A 13,986-nucleotide genomic window follows, 5' to 3' on the forward strand; every position below is an offset into this window, starting at 1 on the left:
ATTGACAGATCTGCCTTCCTTTTGGACTCTGCAGGAGCTTCTTTGTTTGTGGCCCATGCTCAAGATAAGGAAAACCAATCAAGTGATTAACTTTATATCCAAAGAGGAGTTTGGTCTGTGCATATTTTTAATATGATTTTAGAACAAGAGATGCAGTTATTTCAAAAGACTGTTAAACCACTGTCTGCTGTGGGAAGTCATGAAATACCTGTGCCACTGGTGGGTTGACCTACAAGTAATTTAACAAAGAAAATGAAATATGTGTGAATCGGTACCAGAGGCAGCTTTAAAGCAGTTGGAGAGCTGGGAAGAATGATGGGTCATTCATTGGTGTTAGCACTTTCATTATAGCTATTGGCTTGAAAAGGTGCCACACAGATGCCTATTCGGTCCGTCACTTGTTTGAATTAAATGCTGAGTTGAGCTAAATGCTTTTGTGTTTTTCACGTACTTAGACACAGGCCATCTTCACTTCAATCTCCACTAATTATCATGAAAGAAAAAGACTTTTCTATTAGGTTGGTCTGTCGAGTGGCATGTGAAGTATATCCTAAAATAGACCCCATTAGTAAAACAGTAGATACTTTCTTGTGAAAGTGAAAGGCCAATATCTTTTTAGGGGCAGGGGACAGACAACAAACCTCTGGGCAATGGTGGAGAGGGATGGAATGCAACTAAGAGGACAACTGATAGCTCACAGTGAAAGTGAGAAAAGTTGACTTCTGATACATGATCATCTCCTTAAGATAAACATCATGATGGTGAACTTGTAGGATTTTGTGGAGATCAAGATGCCTTCTTTATTATTATGGCTTCTCCAAACTGGCTCACCAGAGAATCAAATTCTAGTTTGCAAAAGACCCATTTCAGCTTGCTTGTAAAATCTCGCCACCTCACTGTTGTTTAGCTGCATCTGAAAACAAAGCAAAACTGAGGCTTCTTGTTTATTTTCAAATTGTATGTAAATTTAATGTTCAGAAGAGCTACAGACCAAAAGTAATGATTATTGCCAATCACAAGCATGTGATATATGCTAGTTGTGCCTTGCTTCCATGCCAGTATTATATATCTTAATATTAATAATACCTTCTGGCATTTCTGTTAGTCTATGCAACAACCCCTTGAGCAGATATTGCTACCCATGTCAAAGTGTAATGTCTTAGCCCAGTTTCCACTGGTAACACATGCAAACTGATTTTCACATATGACCTGAGTTAGGATTTTAAGTCAGCTCTCCAGAACAGTAAATGCAAAACCAATATACAACTGTAAAAGTGCATGCCACCCCATAAAAGTCAACACACTCCATTCAAGTCAACTGAGTGGGGACAGTCTGAAAGCAAAATGTAGCTCTTATGTGTAAATGTGGAGGTTCATTATCAGAGAAATTCTGCATTACTGCTGTGTACTTCAATGGCTTGTTTGTTTGTAAACTTAACCTTGTGTAGGTGATTAATACCAACCCACTCTACTTCCAGTCATATCCGTATTCAATATTTACAAATAAACATGCCAGACCAGAATCAATTCAGATCCAGGTTTGTTGTGTGTTCACTCTTCTGCATTCAGGTCAAGAAATGAGTTTACATATTTTGGTGGTGTATATTTTAGTACTAAATATATAGGCCAGCATGTTTAGAGTTGGATATCTGTTACATACCTAAATCAATAGATAGGCAACGAAATAAATGGACTGATTTTCAAAAGTGCTTAGCACCTCTTAAAGCACATTGGCCACAGTGGAAACTGAGGGTCTTCAGCAACCCTGAAAATTAGATAACTATTTAAGTGTTAAGCATTTAGCTGTAGGCACTCAAGATTCAAAATCTTGCCATATGCATTTATTAAGATCAGTTAATATTACTGATTTTTAAAATTCTCTATATTGATATGGGCTGCTAGCATTCTTGTATACAGTGGATTTATATAGATGTAAATAAACCTACATTGCATTGTCTCTTATGTGGCATTATGGGAAATATGCATTATCTTAAAGCCTCAAATCCAAAAATACTTTTCTTAAAAGTCATACTTTTCATATTTTGTATAGGAAATAAAGATGAGTTGAATCTCTTATCTCTCTTTGAAGTAGCAACTTTGTGAGCTGGGATCTCTCCGGTAGACATTACAGTGCACCTATTTGGAGTACTTGAAAATGTATACAAGTTTTCTTCCTGGACACCCTGCATACTGACAAGTAGAATCTATTGTGATTCTAGCTGGCCTCCCACACATTCTTTTGGCAAATGAGGCAAAACAGTAAAAGGAAGAAAGAGACACACATTTTATAAATACAGTAAGACTCCTGGTGGTGTGTTCTGTTGTAACAATAGTACTAACTGAGTTGCTAGAAACATTTGGCGTTTGGGCTCATACATATATAACATAGGTGGCTGTGCATTATATCATGACAACATGTCCAATGTGTTATGAATTGTTTTCCTATGTAAGTAGGTGTGGCTAGACTGCTAGAATGTCACTTTTGTGTTTTAACTCTGAGTTTGAAGCCACTATTGCTCCTTAATAAGAAGAAAATTATGCTAACATTTAGCAAGAAATAACAATACAAAATCAAACTGTTGAGTGCTATTCATTCAGGTCCTATAGAATGCATTTTAGAACTAAATTACTTTATGGGTTGAAAGATTAGATTGCAACAGTTTGATTTTGTATTGTTGTTACAGTGGTACGGGTTCTGCCTCTGCAAGTTATACTGAACTGAGCTCATGCAGAGTGGGAAAGGAAGCAAAATATATGTGGCAGTAATAGAAACACCTGTGTAAAGCCACAAGCAGGGAAAACCCAAGCTCAAGTCTATGAATGTATATTTAATAGACGTGGGCCCGACCACAGAATATAGCCAGGCTTCTCCAGAGCTGAGACATGGGATTTTTTATTCAATCCATTATTAAGAAGGCCTCAGTATCCACTCCATAGGTAAGGTCACGTTGTAGTCTCCACTAAAAGCAAGACTGATATTCCACTGTTTTATCATTCAGTGTTTGATTTTAGTCTTGACATTTGGCAAACAAGCGTTTCAATGAAGAATTGAATTTTCTAGGTTAATTTTTGTGTGACAGAGAGAGATTTAGGATAGTGGCATGGTGAAATTTCGGCACAGATCAAAATTGCCACAAAATCTGGGTTCTTTGGATTCAAATCTTTTTGGTTTGGACCAGACTATCAATATTTAGCATTGCAAAAAGTGTTTAGTGGAGTCTTCACCCTTTCAAAATGAGTCTTATTTTATGGGGTTTTGTAATTTAAGAGAAAACCATGTGATGGAGGACCATATTTCAGTAATTCTTCATTGTTTTCGCACTGAATGGTATTGTTGGGAGTCCGGATTCAGTAAGTCAGGATGTCAAATACTTAAATAAAACTTCAACGGAGTTAGTTAAGAAAAGTCATGCAACATTTAATACTGAACTATACAGAATACAAAAAGGAAACATACATACTGATCTCTGGAACTAGAGAAATGATGGCAGTGTATTTTAGTTCACTTCTGACTAACTTCCTAGAACTCATCTTTTATATACTAGTTTAGAACAAAGAAAAATCCTTTCTCATGCTTGATCTTATTTTGAATTAATAAGCCAATGGTATTTGTAATTAAATTATCACTACTGGGACAATATGTAACCATAATTAGCAAAACATTAATGGATGAATGAATGGCTAAGAACTAAGAGCTGTTATATTGATTATAGATCACACATGCTATGCCACATGTTCCTTGTCCATGTTGTCAATTACAGAGAATGTATGAGCATCTTTATCAGTTACACCATTTTGTCCATTTCAAGACATTGCTATAACAATATTGTCTTTATATACTATGTGTGTGAACAGAAAAGAGACAAAGAAAATGAATTATTGATTGTGGACTTCTTTTCAAGGTATCTGCTTATGTAATTGATAAGCTAAAGATAGCTGTTCAACAATCCATTTTTATCATTCCAAAAGATATCTGTAACCAAGTCATCATGACATAAATAATCTATAAACTAAGTGTGTATTTCAATAGATTATTTTATTAAGCACAGAAAATACCATATCAGTTACAAGTAGTTCCTTTCTCGATATCTGGACACGTTTCCCTAAGGGTCAAGGGCTAGAGTAAAATGACACACACTCCGTTATTTACTAACATGCTAAGATCCAGCTAAAATTCAGCTTATTGATAACACAATAGAGTCAGGTAAAGTTCAGGGTAAAATGAGAATGGATAGTAAAGTGCAGGCCCACCAGGACAAAAAGATTCATTTGTCTATAACAAAAGACTCTAACGTTTAGTCACCACCTTTGGCTAGCACAGAAAACATTTGGGGATGTTTGGCTAAGAAATCATGAGAGTTTAAAATAAAAAAGAGTAATAGATTAATATTTACTCAGAATATGTACTGTTCAATGCTATAACATATTTGCAGTCACCTTCACGTGCTCAGTGATGAACATTAAAGCAATTGCCAACAGTTAGCACCCAGTGGAATTTCTCCCCTGTGTTTAGAATAAAGAGTGTCTGTGGTTGACTGTGTGGAATGAATGAGTGGAAAATGCTGACGTTTTAGTAGCTCCTACTGCTGATCTTTTAATTTTCTCTTTTTTACTACACAGCAATATCACGGTAAAACTATTAAAATATAATTGTCCTTTATTTGAAAGGAAAAGTATTTTCTGTAAAAAGTAATGTGCCCGGGGTATTGGTTTTGCTGCAAATTGTATTTGGTTAATCCCAAATCCCAGTATATAATTTATAAAACAGCACCCACTAAACAGGCATCTCTTTTACTCTCATTTACTAGAAAAGCTGTTGGTAATCCTGTTGCTGTGATCTCCTGGTATGTCTGGTGTACTTTAGAGTGACTTTCAAATGTCCAAATTTAAAATACAGCCGTGTACTTTAAAATAATCATATTAGAATTGGAGTTCTGCAACTATCTCAGCAAACTGAAAAAACACAGTGGCATTAGGAATCTGCTGCTGCTGCATTTGTTTATTTGGTTTTTCTACACTCAAAAATGCTACTAAATTACACCATCAATCAAGTTACCCAGAAGTTAACTGTAAATCTCACAGACTGCTTTAGTGTTGTTCCACAACAGACTCTCTCTATGTACTTCAAAGCATGTTGTAATTGAATCTTTTAAAATCATGTCAATCATTGTTCTGAAGTGTTACATCTTATAACACAAATTAGGTTTTCTTTGGGACATAGGATGCATTTGTTTTCTCTTTTCTCTGTAGAAATAAAACACAGATTTCCCAATTTCACTGGAGATTGGTTTTGGCTCATTCTGCCTTTTGGTTATAAGTAGAAGTCGTGAGAAAGTGTTGAGAGCTGTAGTTGAAACCTGATTAGCTGATAAAAGTGGTTTAGCATTGTGTAATATCACAAACTATACACTTGAAAAATATTGGCAAGTAAAATAAGTGTGGCCTCATTCTTTTGCCCATTGCAATCAGACAACAGATGATTCATCACAGGACAGAGTTCCGTATTTCTTACCCTCTAAGTAAAAGGAAGACAAGATGATACAAATAAAATCTAGTGATTAAATTATTCCTCCCCACACACCCCAAAATAATCTTCTAATGATATTTCAGTTGTGAGATGGTGAAAATACCAAGAAATCTTCTTATAAATGACTCAGTGAAGTTTGAAAAGGTATGGAATACATTTACAAATACCAAGATGATTCAATAGAGCATTTCAACAATACCCATTAATAAAACTGGCGGGGGGAATCACTCATGGTGGAAAGATATAGCTTAAAGAAAAAAAATAGTGCTGAGAATCAAAGCAGTGATCGAAAAGTACAGAAATAGTTAAGATTAAGTTAAAAATTAGGGTAAATGAGGAAAGAGAAATACACAGAAACCTATTTTGCCCAATTGAAAGTGACTTGATTCACTTTATGATGGTTCCAGTTTTGGTTTGATTTTTCTTTCAATCTTGTTGTGTCCCAGATAGTAAATATGGAGAATAAGTGCCTTGGAAACGTAAATAAACAAGATACACAAATAAAGCTAACAACTGAAACTGGAAGAAGGTATCGTTTTACAACCCAGATAACCAGTCCACCAGTCCACTATCAAGACATTTGTTTCATACCAAGAAACATGAGCAAAAGAGCTGTGTCACGGAAAGGCAAATGTTGAGAAGGATGAGTGGAGTCAGAAAAAAAATGATCTGATGAGGAATGTGCATGTTAGAGACATGCTGAAAGTAACACCCATAAACAAAAAGAAATGAAGGTGTGCGGGCTCAGAGGATTTGGTCTTGTAATGTGCAGTCCTGACAAGTGGGTTACACAGTCCTTCAGATCAAAACTGAAGAAAAAAGACAAAGAAGCTGACCCAGCAAGAAGTGGTGGGATGTCATAAAGGGAGACATGTTAGTTAGCATGTGGTGTAAGAGAGTGTATGACATTGAGCAGAACACTTTGGAGGGAGATAACTCGTAAAGAACACCCCGTATGATGGGACTAAAAAAGATGATAACCAGTCCAACAGCACTGTAGTTGGACATTTTAGGGCAGGGACAATCATCACATTTGGTACTTGACAATGTTTAACAGGGAAACAACGTTTTAATGATTTTTTAGACAGCGAAGGGAACATGAATCTGTTATAGTGCTCCTGGAATAAAGCACATAACTGAAAATCTTGGAAAGAAGATGCTGTAGAATTGTAAAGTAACACTATTAACAAAGCACTTCTGTACTTTATTCCGCGATGAATAATTTTGCAGGAATTCTTTTCATGGGGTGCATATCCTTTAATCAAGACCCATACTTTCAATGTTATGTTGATCTCTGCATGTTCACCAACAATATACATATATTAGAGATTTGATATACTATCTGTAAATTTTATTTCACTTCAATCTTACAAAGCTGGAAGGGCAAATCCAAAGATATAATTTATTACTTGCAACTGTCTGCATACATCCAACGCCATTTAAATATAGTTATACTTTCTGGACCTTGCTTACCACTTGTTCCTATCTTATTAGATTTAAGGGATTTTTGAATCAGCAGATGTCTATAAAGTCATAAATGTTCCACTTTTCTAGAAATCAAAGTCTATATCAGTGATAAAAGGATAAAAAAGCTATGTCCATATAGATATTTACTTCATAAAGTGAATTGAGCTGAATATTGAAATCCCCAGTAATTTGCACACGTTTTATTTAACATTCATATTATGGTAGTGGCCAAAGGCCTTAAACAGGATCAGGGCTGAGTGTAATAAAAACACCTACAAAGACCTGGTTCCTGCCCTAAAGAACTTACAATGCTGGAAACATAATAGTAGAAACAAACAGATAGGTAGATCAACAGTTCCCGGTGCACAGGGGCGGCTCCAGGCCCCAGCACGCCAAGTGCATGCTTGGGGCAGCGAGCCGCAGGGGGCGCTCTGCCGGCGCCGCGAGGGTGGCAGGCAGGCTGCCTTTGGCGGCTTGCCTGCGGAGGGTCCGCTGGTCCCGCGGCTTCGGTGGACCTCCCGCAGGCACACCTGAGGGAGGTCCGCCGAAGCCGCGGGACCAGCAGACCCTGCGCAGGCAAACCGCCGGAGGCAGCCTGCCTGCCATGCTTGGGGTGGCAAAATCCCTAGAGCCGCCCCTGCCGGTGCACCAGGTCCCAACTGAGGATCAGGACCTGCAAATCTAAGTTAAAGACTGGATGGAGCCCAGTTCTGTAGTGATAGCACTTTACGCAGGAAATTGTAACGTGTAGTTTATTTAGTTTATTTGAATGTTTTTGTTTTTGTTTTGAATAGATGCTCAGTGAGGGAGCACGGTCCATCCTGCATTCTGAATGAAGCAAGAGTCCTCTTGGGAAAAAATATATATGATAATGTAATTTAAAACTGTATCATCATGAGTACACCCAGGGGTGGGTGGGAGGGCAATTAATATTGCATGGGCAACTTGTAAATCTGGCATTTCCTATCTTATGAGTTCTCAACTCTCGACCTAAAGAACATCATTTTAATGTTGTTTTTAAAAATGTCATAGTATATAGTGTGAAAGTATATTAGCTTACAGATGGAAAGACATATAGTTACACAGAGGAGAGTCAGTATTTGCCATTAAAATGCTGCTACTTATGAACAATCAGCATAGCACAGTATCTTTGATACTCTACCTATTTTCCATTCTAAGTACAGGGGAATATTCCAGTATCTCAGATTAAAGCATGGTAACTGTTGGTAGATGCTGAGCGGTTTTTTTGCACACTCTCTATGCATGGACATTTCTTTCTTTGAGAAAATTTTATCTCTACCTGCTTCATCATTCTAATTCCCCAAAACACTGAAGAGCTGAGACAGCAATAGTAAATCACTTACAAGGAAAGTGGTGAGTTCTCCATCTCTAAAGTCTTGAAATCAAGACTAGATGCCTTTCTGGAAGATATACTTTGGTCAAAGACAAATTATTGGGCTCATTACGGAGGTAACTGGGTGAAATTATATGGCCTGTACTATAGAGGAGGTATTCACTAGTCCCTCTAGCCTTAAAATTGATGGATCAAGAGAAATTCCTTTTCCTCCCCCACAGAATTTAAGAAATAAATAGCTATTCTTGGCAGGGCCGCCCAGGGGGGGGGCATTTTGCCCCAGGCCTCACAGGGGCCCCTCAAATCTTGGCCCAGCGGCGATCCGGGTCTTCGGCAGCATTTCAGCGGTGTGTGTGGGGGGGTACCCTTCAGTGCTGCCAAAGACGCGGAGCGACTGAAGGCCCCCCCGCCGCTGAAATGCTGCCGAAGACCCGGACTGCCACCGGGTGAGTACAAGCGCCGCAGCTGCCCCTCTTTGCCCCAGGCCCCCTGAATCCTCTGGGGGGCCCTGATTCTTGGGATATTATTTTATCCAGATCACTTATGTTGTATTTGTCAACTGTAGAAAAGCATTATTTTGTTAAAATATAATGGGGAAAATATGTACTAAAGACAACCTCATGATCTATGATTTCATTGTTTGTATTCTATCTTTTCAATGTGAGCAAACAGAAATATATACTCACAAAAAATATTTTTATTTGAGCTCACTTTGTGTTGGTGTATTTGATTGATATTGGTGCTTAGGCAGGCTGAAAAATGACAAATGAGATATTTAGGCTGATATTGGAGGATAACCAGTCACAGCAAAGCTTCAGCTGCAGAGAAAATAATTATTTCATTGGTGGGAGAGGAAAAGATCTGAAAGCTTTGGAAAGGGATGACAATTTACGGACCAAGATTTGAGTTTATCTAAATCTCCATCTCTTTATTGGTATAAATGCAATAAACTCTCTACTGCTCTTTGAAATCCTGAAAATGTAATCGTACAAAGCCAAAGTGTGTGTCAGATCATAATACAGGTAATTACTATGTAAATCTTCTACGAATAAAATTGTTTAACCCATTAATTGTTACCCCCATTTGGTCTGATTTGTCAAGGTACAATGCATCCTCTTAAATGCTGAGCACCCTCCACTCCTAGAGATGATGTTGAAGGTGTTCTTAGTTTTTCCTGAGTTGGATTGAATAGATTTCTTTGACACTTACAGTGAATCTGGAAGTGACTAAATGTAGATTTAGAATAATAATATAAAATGGCAAAGTTATATTCAAGATTCTTAAATGACACCATTAAAAATACCTAAATGTAAAATTGTTTCCTTATTTCTCTTGATCTGAGCAGTTCGGGAAGTAGCTAGTGAAGAAAATGAGCATTTTGACAAGAGTATTTGGTTGCATCCTTGTACATTATATTCTTGAAACAGTCTGTGCTGTTGGTGAAAACCTTCCTTATGAGAACGAAATATCGCAGTTGCTAAACCATGGTGTTTGGCAACTCATGAATCCATTATATCAAAGTTTGAGGAAAGAATTAATAGTCCTCCCAATTTAGCTTGATTAAACACACTGGAAGTGGATTCTCAGGGGTAAACTATCATGTATGCAAACTGAGGACCTTTCCCCAGCTATTTAGGCTTATATGACTAAAAAACATGTGGCAGCTCAGTTGTATTCTTTTGTGAAGATGCACAAAACTATCTTCAAAGGATGTGGGTATATGTGGAGACGAGCATTTCTGACAATAATTAGTTTTTTATATATAAATGTTTATAAATGTGGTCTAACTCTTTTGAAGGGCAGGTATTAATGACTTTTTTAAGTGCTAGCTTTTAAATAGCTTCAGTATTGCAAAGGCTCCTGATTTTCCTAAGTGCTAAGCACACACAATTGTATTTGACATCAAAGGGAGCAGCAAATATTAAATATCCCAGAAACTCAGGTCTTGTGTCTTTTGTATAATTTTGCAAGTTTAACTCTTATCAGGAGGATGCATCAAAGCTCATTTTTACTTACATGTTGTGTTAGTTTCTGTGCATGTCTTTTATGATACACCTTTCTACTGTTTTGTGTTAAATTCAAGTTGCTCAAAGAACACAGTTATCAAATAATAATAGTTAATAACTGCATCAGTTAGTAAGCATGATTATAAAAGAATTTTAAACTTTTGGGATATCAAGAGAAAAGAAAAATGTTCAGTGTAGTCTTATGGTATTATATTATATATATGATTTCAAAAGGTTTTTAAAAACTTTTCTATCAAGACACTTGTTTCATACAAATGCTCATTTTTATGTTACATACGTGGATGGGATGTAATTTATGAAAAGCCCATATTTATATAAGTAGCATATGTTTATACACGTATATATTGAATCATACAGAGTTCAAATATTTTTGTTCCACATGGGAGCTACTTGTTAAACACTATAGCTTCAAATGTCATTGAATTGTGTGTGTGGTTGCCATTGCACAAATGTTCACAATGTTTTTTACTATAAAAAATTGCATAATTCATAACTTATTTATTGACTGGTTATTTATTTGTTTTATTTATTTTGCAAACTCAGATATAAATGATGGGACTAATGGATCAGATTTCTTGATCTCCAACAGTGGACATTTAAAGTCCCCAGCAATCATTAAACTTGAATAGAAAATATTTTATTTTTAGATCTGAGAAAATGAAATTTAGCCCACGAATGTTTCCTGGAGCGGTTCTTTTCCTAGGTCTCCTTCAGGAGTCTGCTCCCCAGCTGTCCTCGTGCCCAGGGGCGGCTCCAGGCCCCAGCATACCAAGCGCGCGCTTGGGGAGGCATGCCGCGGGGGGCGCTCTGCTGGTTGCCGGGAGGGCGGCAGGCGGCTCTGGTGGACCTCCCGCAGGCGTGCCTGCGTAGGGTCTGCTGGTCCCGCGGCTCCGGTGGACCTCCCGCAGGCGTGCCTGCAGAGGGTCCGCTGGTCCCGCAGCTTCGGTGGAGCCGCGGGACCAGCAGACCCTACGCAGGCACGCCTGCGGGAGGTCCACTGGAGCTGCGGGACCGGCGACCGGCAGAGCGCCCCCCGCGGCATGCCGCCGTGCTTGGGGCGGCAAAATGTCTAGAGCCGCCTCTGCTCCTGCCTTCTGTTATGGGTCTATTACAGGATTGGGTGGGTGGGTCCTATGGCCCACAAAGTGCAGGAGATCAGATTAGATGATCACGATGGTCCCTTCCGGCCTTAAAGTGTACGAGTCTGTGAGAGTTAAGAAGGAAGAGAATGTGTTACCGTAAAACATAAAAACAAAATACCCTTAATGGAATCTAGTCCTTGTGTCTCCGTGCTGCAAAGACACAGAGACTGCAAAACTATGAAAAATCAATTTATGGTAATTTTGTTTGTTATATTTAGAACTGGGGACACCACTTAAATTGATCTAATCACTAATCTTCTTAGATTAATATTAATAAACTGATGTCTTCTAAGGGGAAGTAGTTGCCAGGTAAAGATATCAGTGCAAAGGGGTCACCATCTGCTTATCTTCTCTCATCACTGTGTGGACTAATTAGGAGATAATAGTAGACCTTTTTAAGGACAGTTTCAGATTTCCAGGTCAGTGACTTTTTTCCATCTTCCTCCTTTCTTTCAGGCCCTGCTGCAAAAAAGAAGTATGTCAGTTATAATAACCTGGTTATCTAGTCCATTTCTTCAGACAGAGTTGAGGAAGGATGAAGATTTTCATCCATTCAGTCACCCAAACTGCCATATGCCTCTCCCTGACCTGCAGTGTATCCACCACTGGAGAAGCTTAAAGGCCAGGCAGTTAATATGGAGACCAATGTCAGAGGACCAAGCGTTCTGAACAGCTGCTATATGAAATATCCTTAATTATTCTTGGCTTAATAAGTCACTGGCACTGTGGGCTGTGACCTTGGACCTTCTCTATGTATGGGAAGTATGAAAACTGAGTACCCAGCTCGAATACATGAGTACCCAGCTCTTTATGGGTGAACTGCATTTAGCGACAGTGACTTTACAGGGGCTAATTCTGTCTTTATATGTACTTCCAGACTGCAAGTTTTTGAAATTTCTGTACAGTTTGTGAGGAATTTTGCATATTTCCATCCATGTTGTTTCAAAGATTCACTGTTTGTTTTGAATGCACAGTTGCATTGAAGACCTATTCTCTCAGATGTTAGCACATTAAAAACAAATCTGAGGATTTAAAAGAACTATGTACATGACTTGTATAATTATTATTGTATCACTGCAATCCATATTTTTTTTTAAATTCAACAACAACAACAAAAAGTTATTTAAAGACCAAAAACTGTGCTGGTGAAGTGAGCCCCTGCCTTTCATAAGTATGATGGGCTGCAGAGGAAGCAAGAAGGATATTGCTTGGTTTTAATAGAGGTCTTGATATGTGGAATGCATGCCAGTAATGTATTTTACAGTACATGTTAATAATTTGTTTGATATTTGTATTTGTGTTCTATTTTGTTATTTTAGTTAAGATATATGACTATTTTGCAATAATTTCAATTATTCTTACAATATTTGGAAGAAGGAATATGGCTTTTACATGTCTTAAGGTTTTTCTTTGTTGATGCCCACCATGATTGACCAGTGTGATGAGGACTTTAAAAAAAAAAGCATGTATGTTTTATACTGTTTGTAATAAGTAATTTCGTTAATCTTGCTGCTTATGTGCCAATTAGTGAAAACAATCTTTCCGGCAAACTCCTCCCCCCTTTCCATTCTCTCTCGATCCTGTGATATTGTCCAAGAATGTATCAATAAAAGGTTTTGGTTAACTTTTTTTTATTTACGGCAATAAATATCTTTAGTTGTTTCTTCCCCTGCCCCTTTTAGTTAGTTTATTCATGAGAGTTGTCACATGTGGAGCTGAAAAAGATGTAAAAGTACTTTGACCAGATTGCGCCTAAATTTTTGAAAAGTCACTGGGCACTCAATCTGAGGCAATGTAGAGGGACCTGTTTTTTTTCAGAATGAGCTGAGCCCCTGCCCTCTTCAAATCAGGTCTTTCAGTTTGTGTCAGTGTGAACACTCCAAAATTGAGGTTCTCCAAGTCACTAATGACATTTGAAAATGTAGGCACAAGGCCTGATTAACACTGAGATACTAAAGTGGTCAGTAATGTCACTCCATTAATTTCAGGGGAATGATGCCGATGCAAAACTGAAGGAATCAACATGAGTTGTCAGTAGTGAATCAGATCCACACTTTCCAAATGTGGATCAAGAATCAAAACTCAGATTCCCTTGAAAAGTGAGAGCAGTAATTGTGGATGGGCAGAATTTTGTTCATGTTGTTTCAGCCTTTTTCCAACCTCTAAAGCTCAACAAGTAGTTCCCCATTTCAAGTGGCTACAAGAGCATCCCTTGTACCTGAAGAACGCTGATGGCAAGATCAAAACTGAGCTGAAAATCACTTCAATCATTAGTCATTGCTAAGCCTATTTTAACTTGTATGCTCCTTAGACATTCTTTGCTTCCTGAATACTGGGTTGGTTGTTCTTTTTTCCCAAACTTTCAACCTGGGCTTATAAAACTTAAACACTGATCACTTCTCTGGTGCCTTTTTGGTCTCACCACAGAAGCAGCTCTGAAGCTAAGCTGATATTTAGGACTGGTTGGAT

General features: G+C 38.0%; 1 protein-coding gene across 7 annotated transcripts in view; it reads left to right on the forward strand.

The window, feature by feature from the left end:
• The window catches only part of GRM7 (glutamate metabotropic receptor 7), a 790,597-nt gene extending 777,507 nt beyond the window's left edge, over positions 1-13,090 (forward strand). For all 7 annotated transcript variants that reach the window (XM_045025646.1, XM_045025647.1, XM_045025648.1 and 4 more), the window contains one exon: positions 11,974-13,090. Coding sequence is in view for 1 of the 7 variants with exons in the window: in XM_045025645.1 (XP_044881580.1) it covers positions 11,974-12,023 (50 nt within the window). In the remaining 6 variants the exon portion in view is untranslated. The remainder of the gene's footprint in view (positions 1-11,973) is intronic.
• Positions 13,091-13,986: the final 896 nt, after the last annotated feature.

The sequence above is a fragment of the Mauremys mutica genome, chromosome 7 (assembly GCF_020497125.1).
Source record: "Mauremys mutica isolate MM-2020 ecotype Southern chromosome 7, ASM2049712v1, whole genome shotgun sequence".
Taxonomy (NCBI): Eukaryota; Metazoa; Chordata; order Testudines; family Geoemydidae; genus Mauremys; species Mauremys mutica.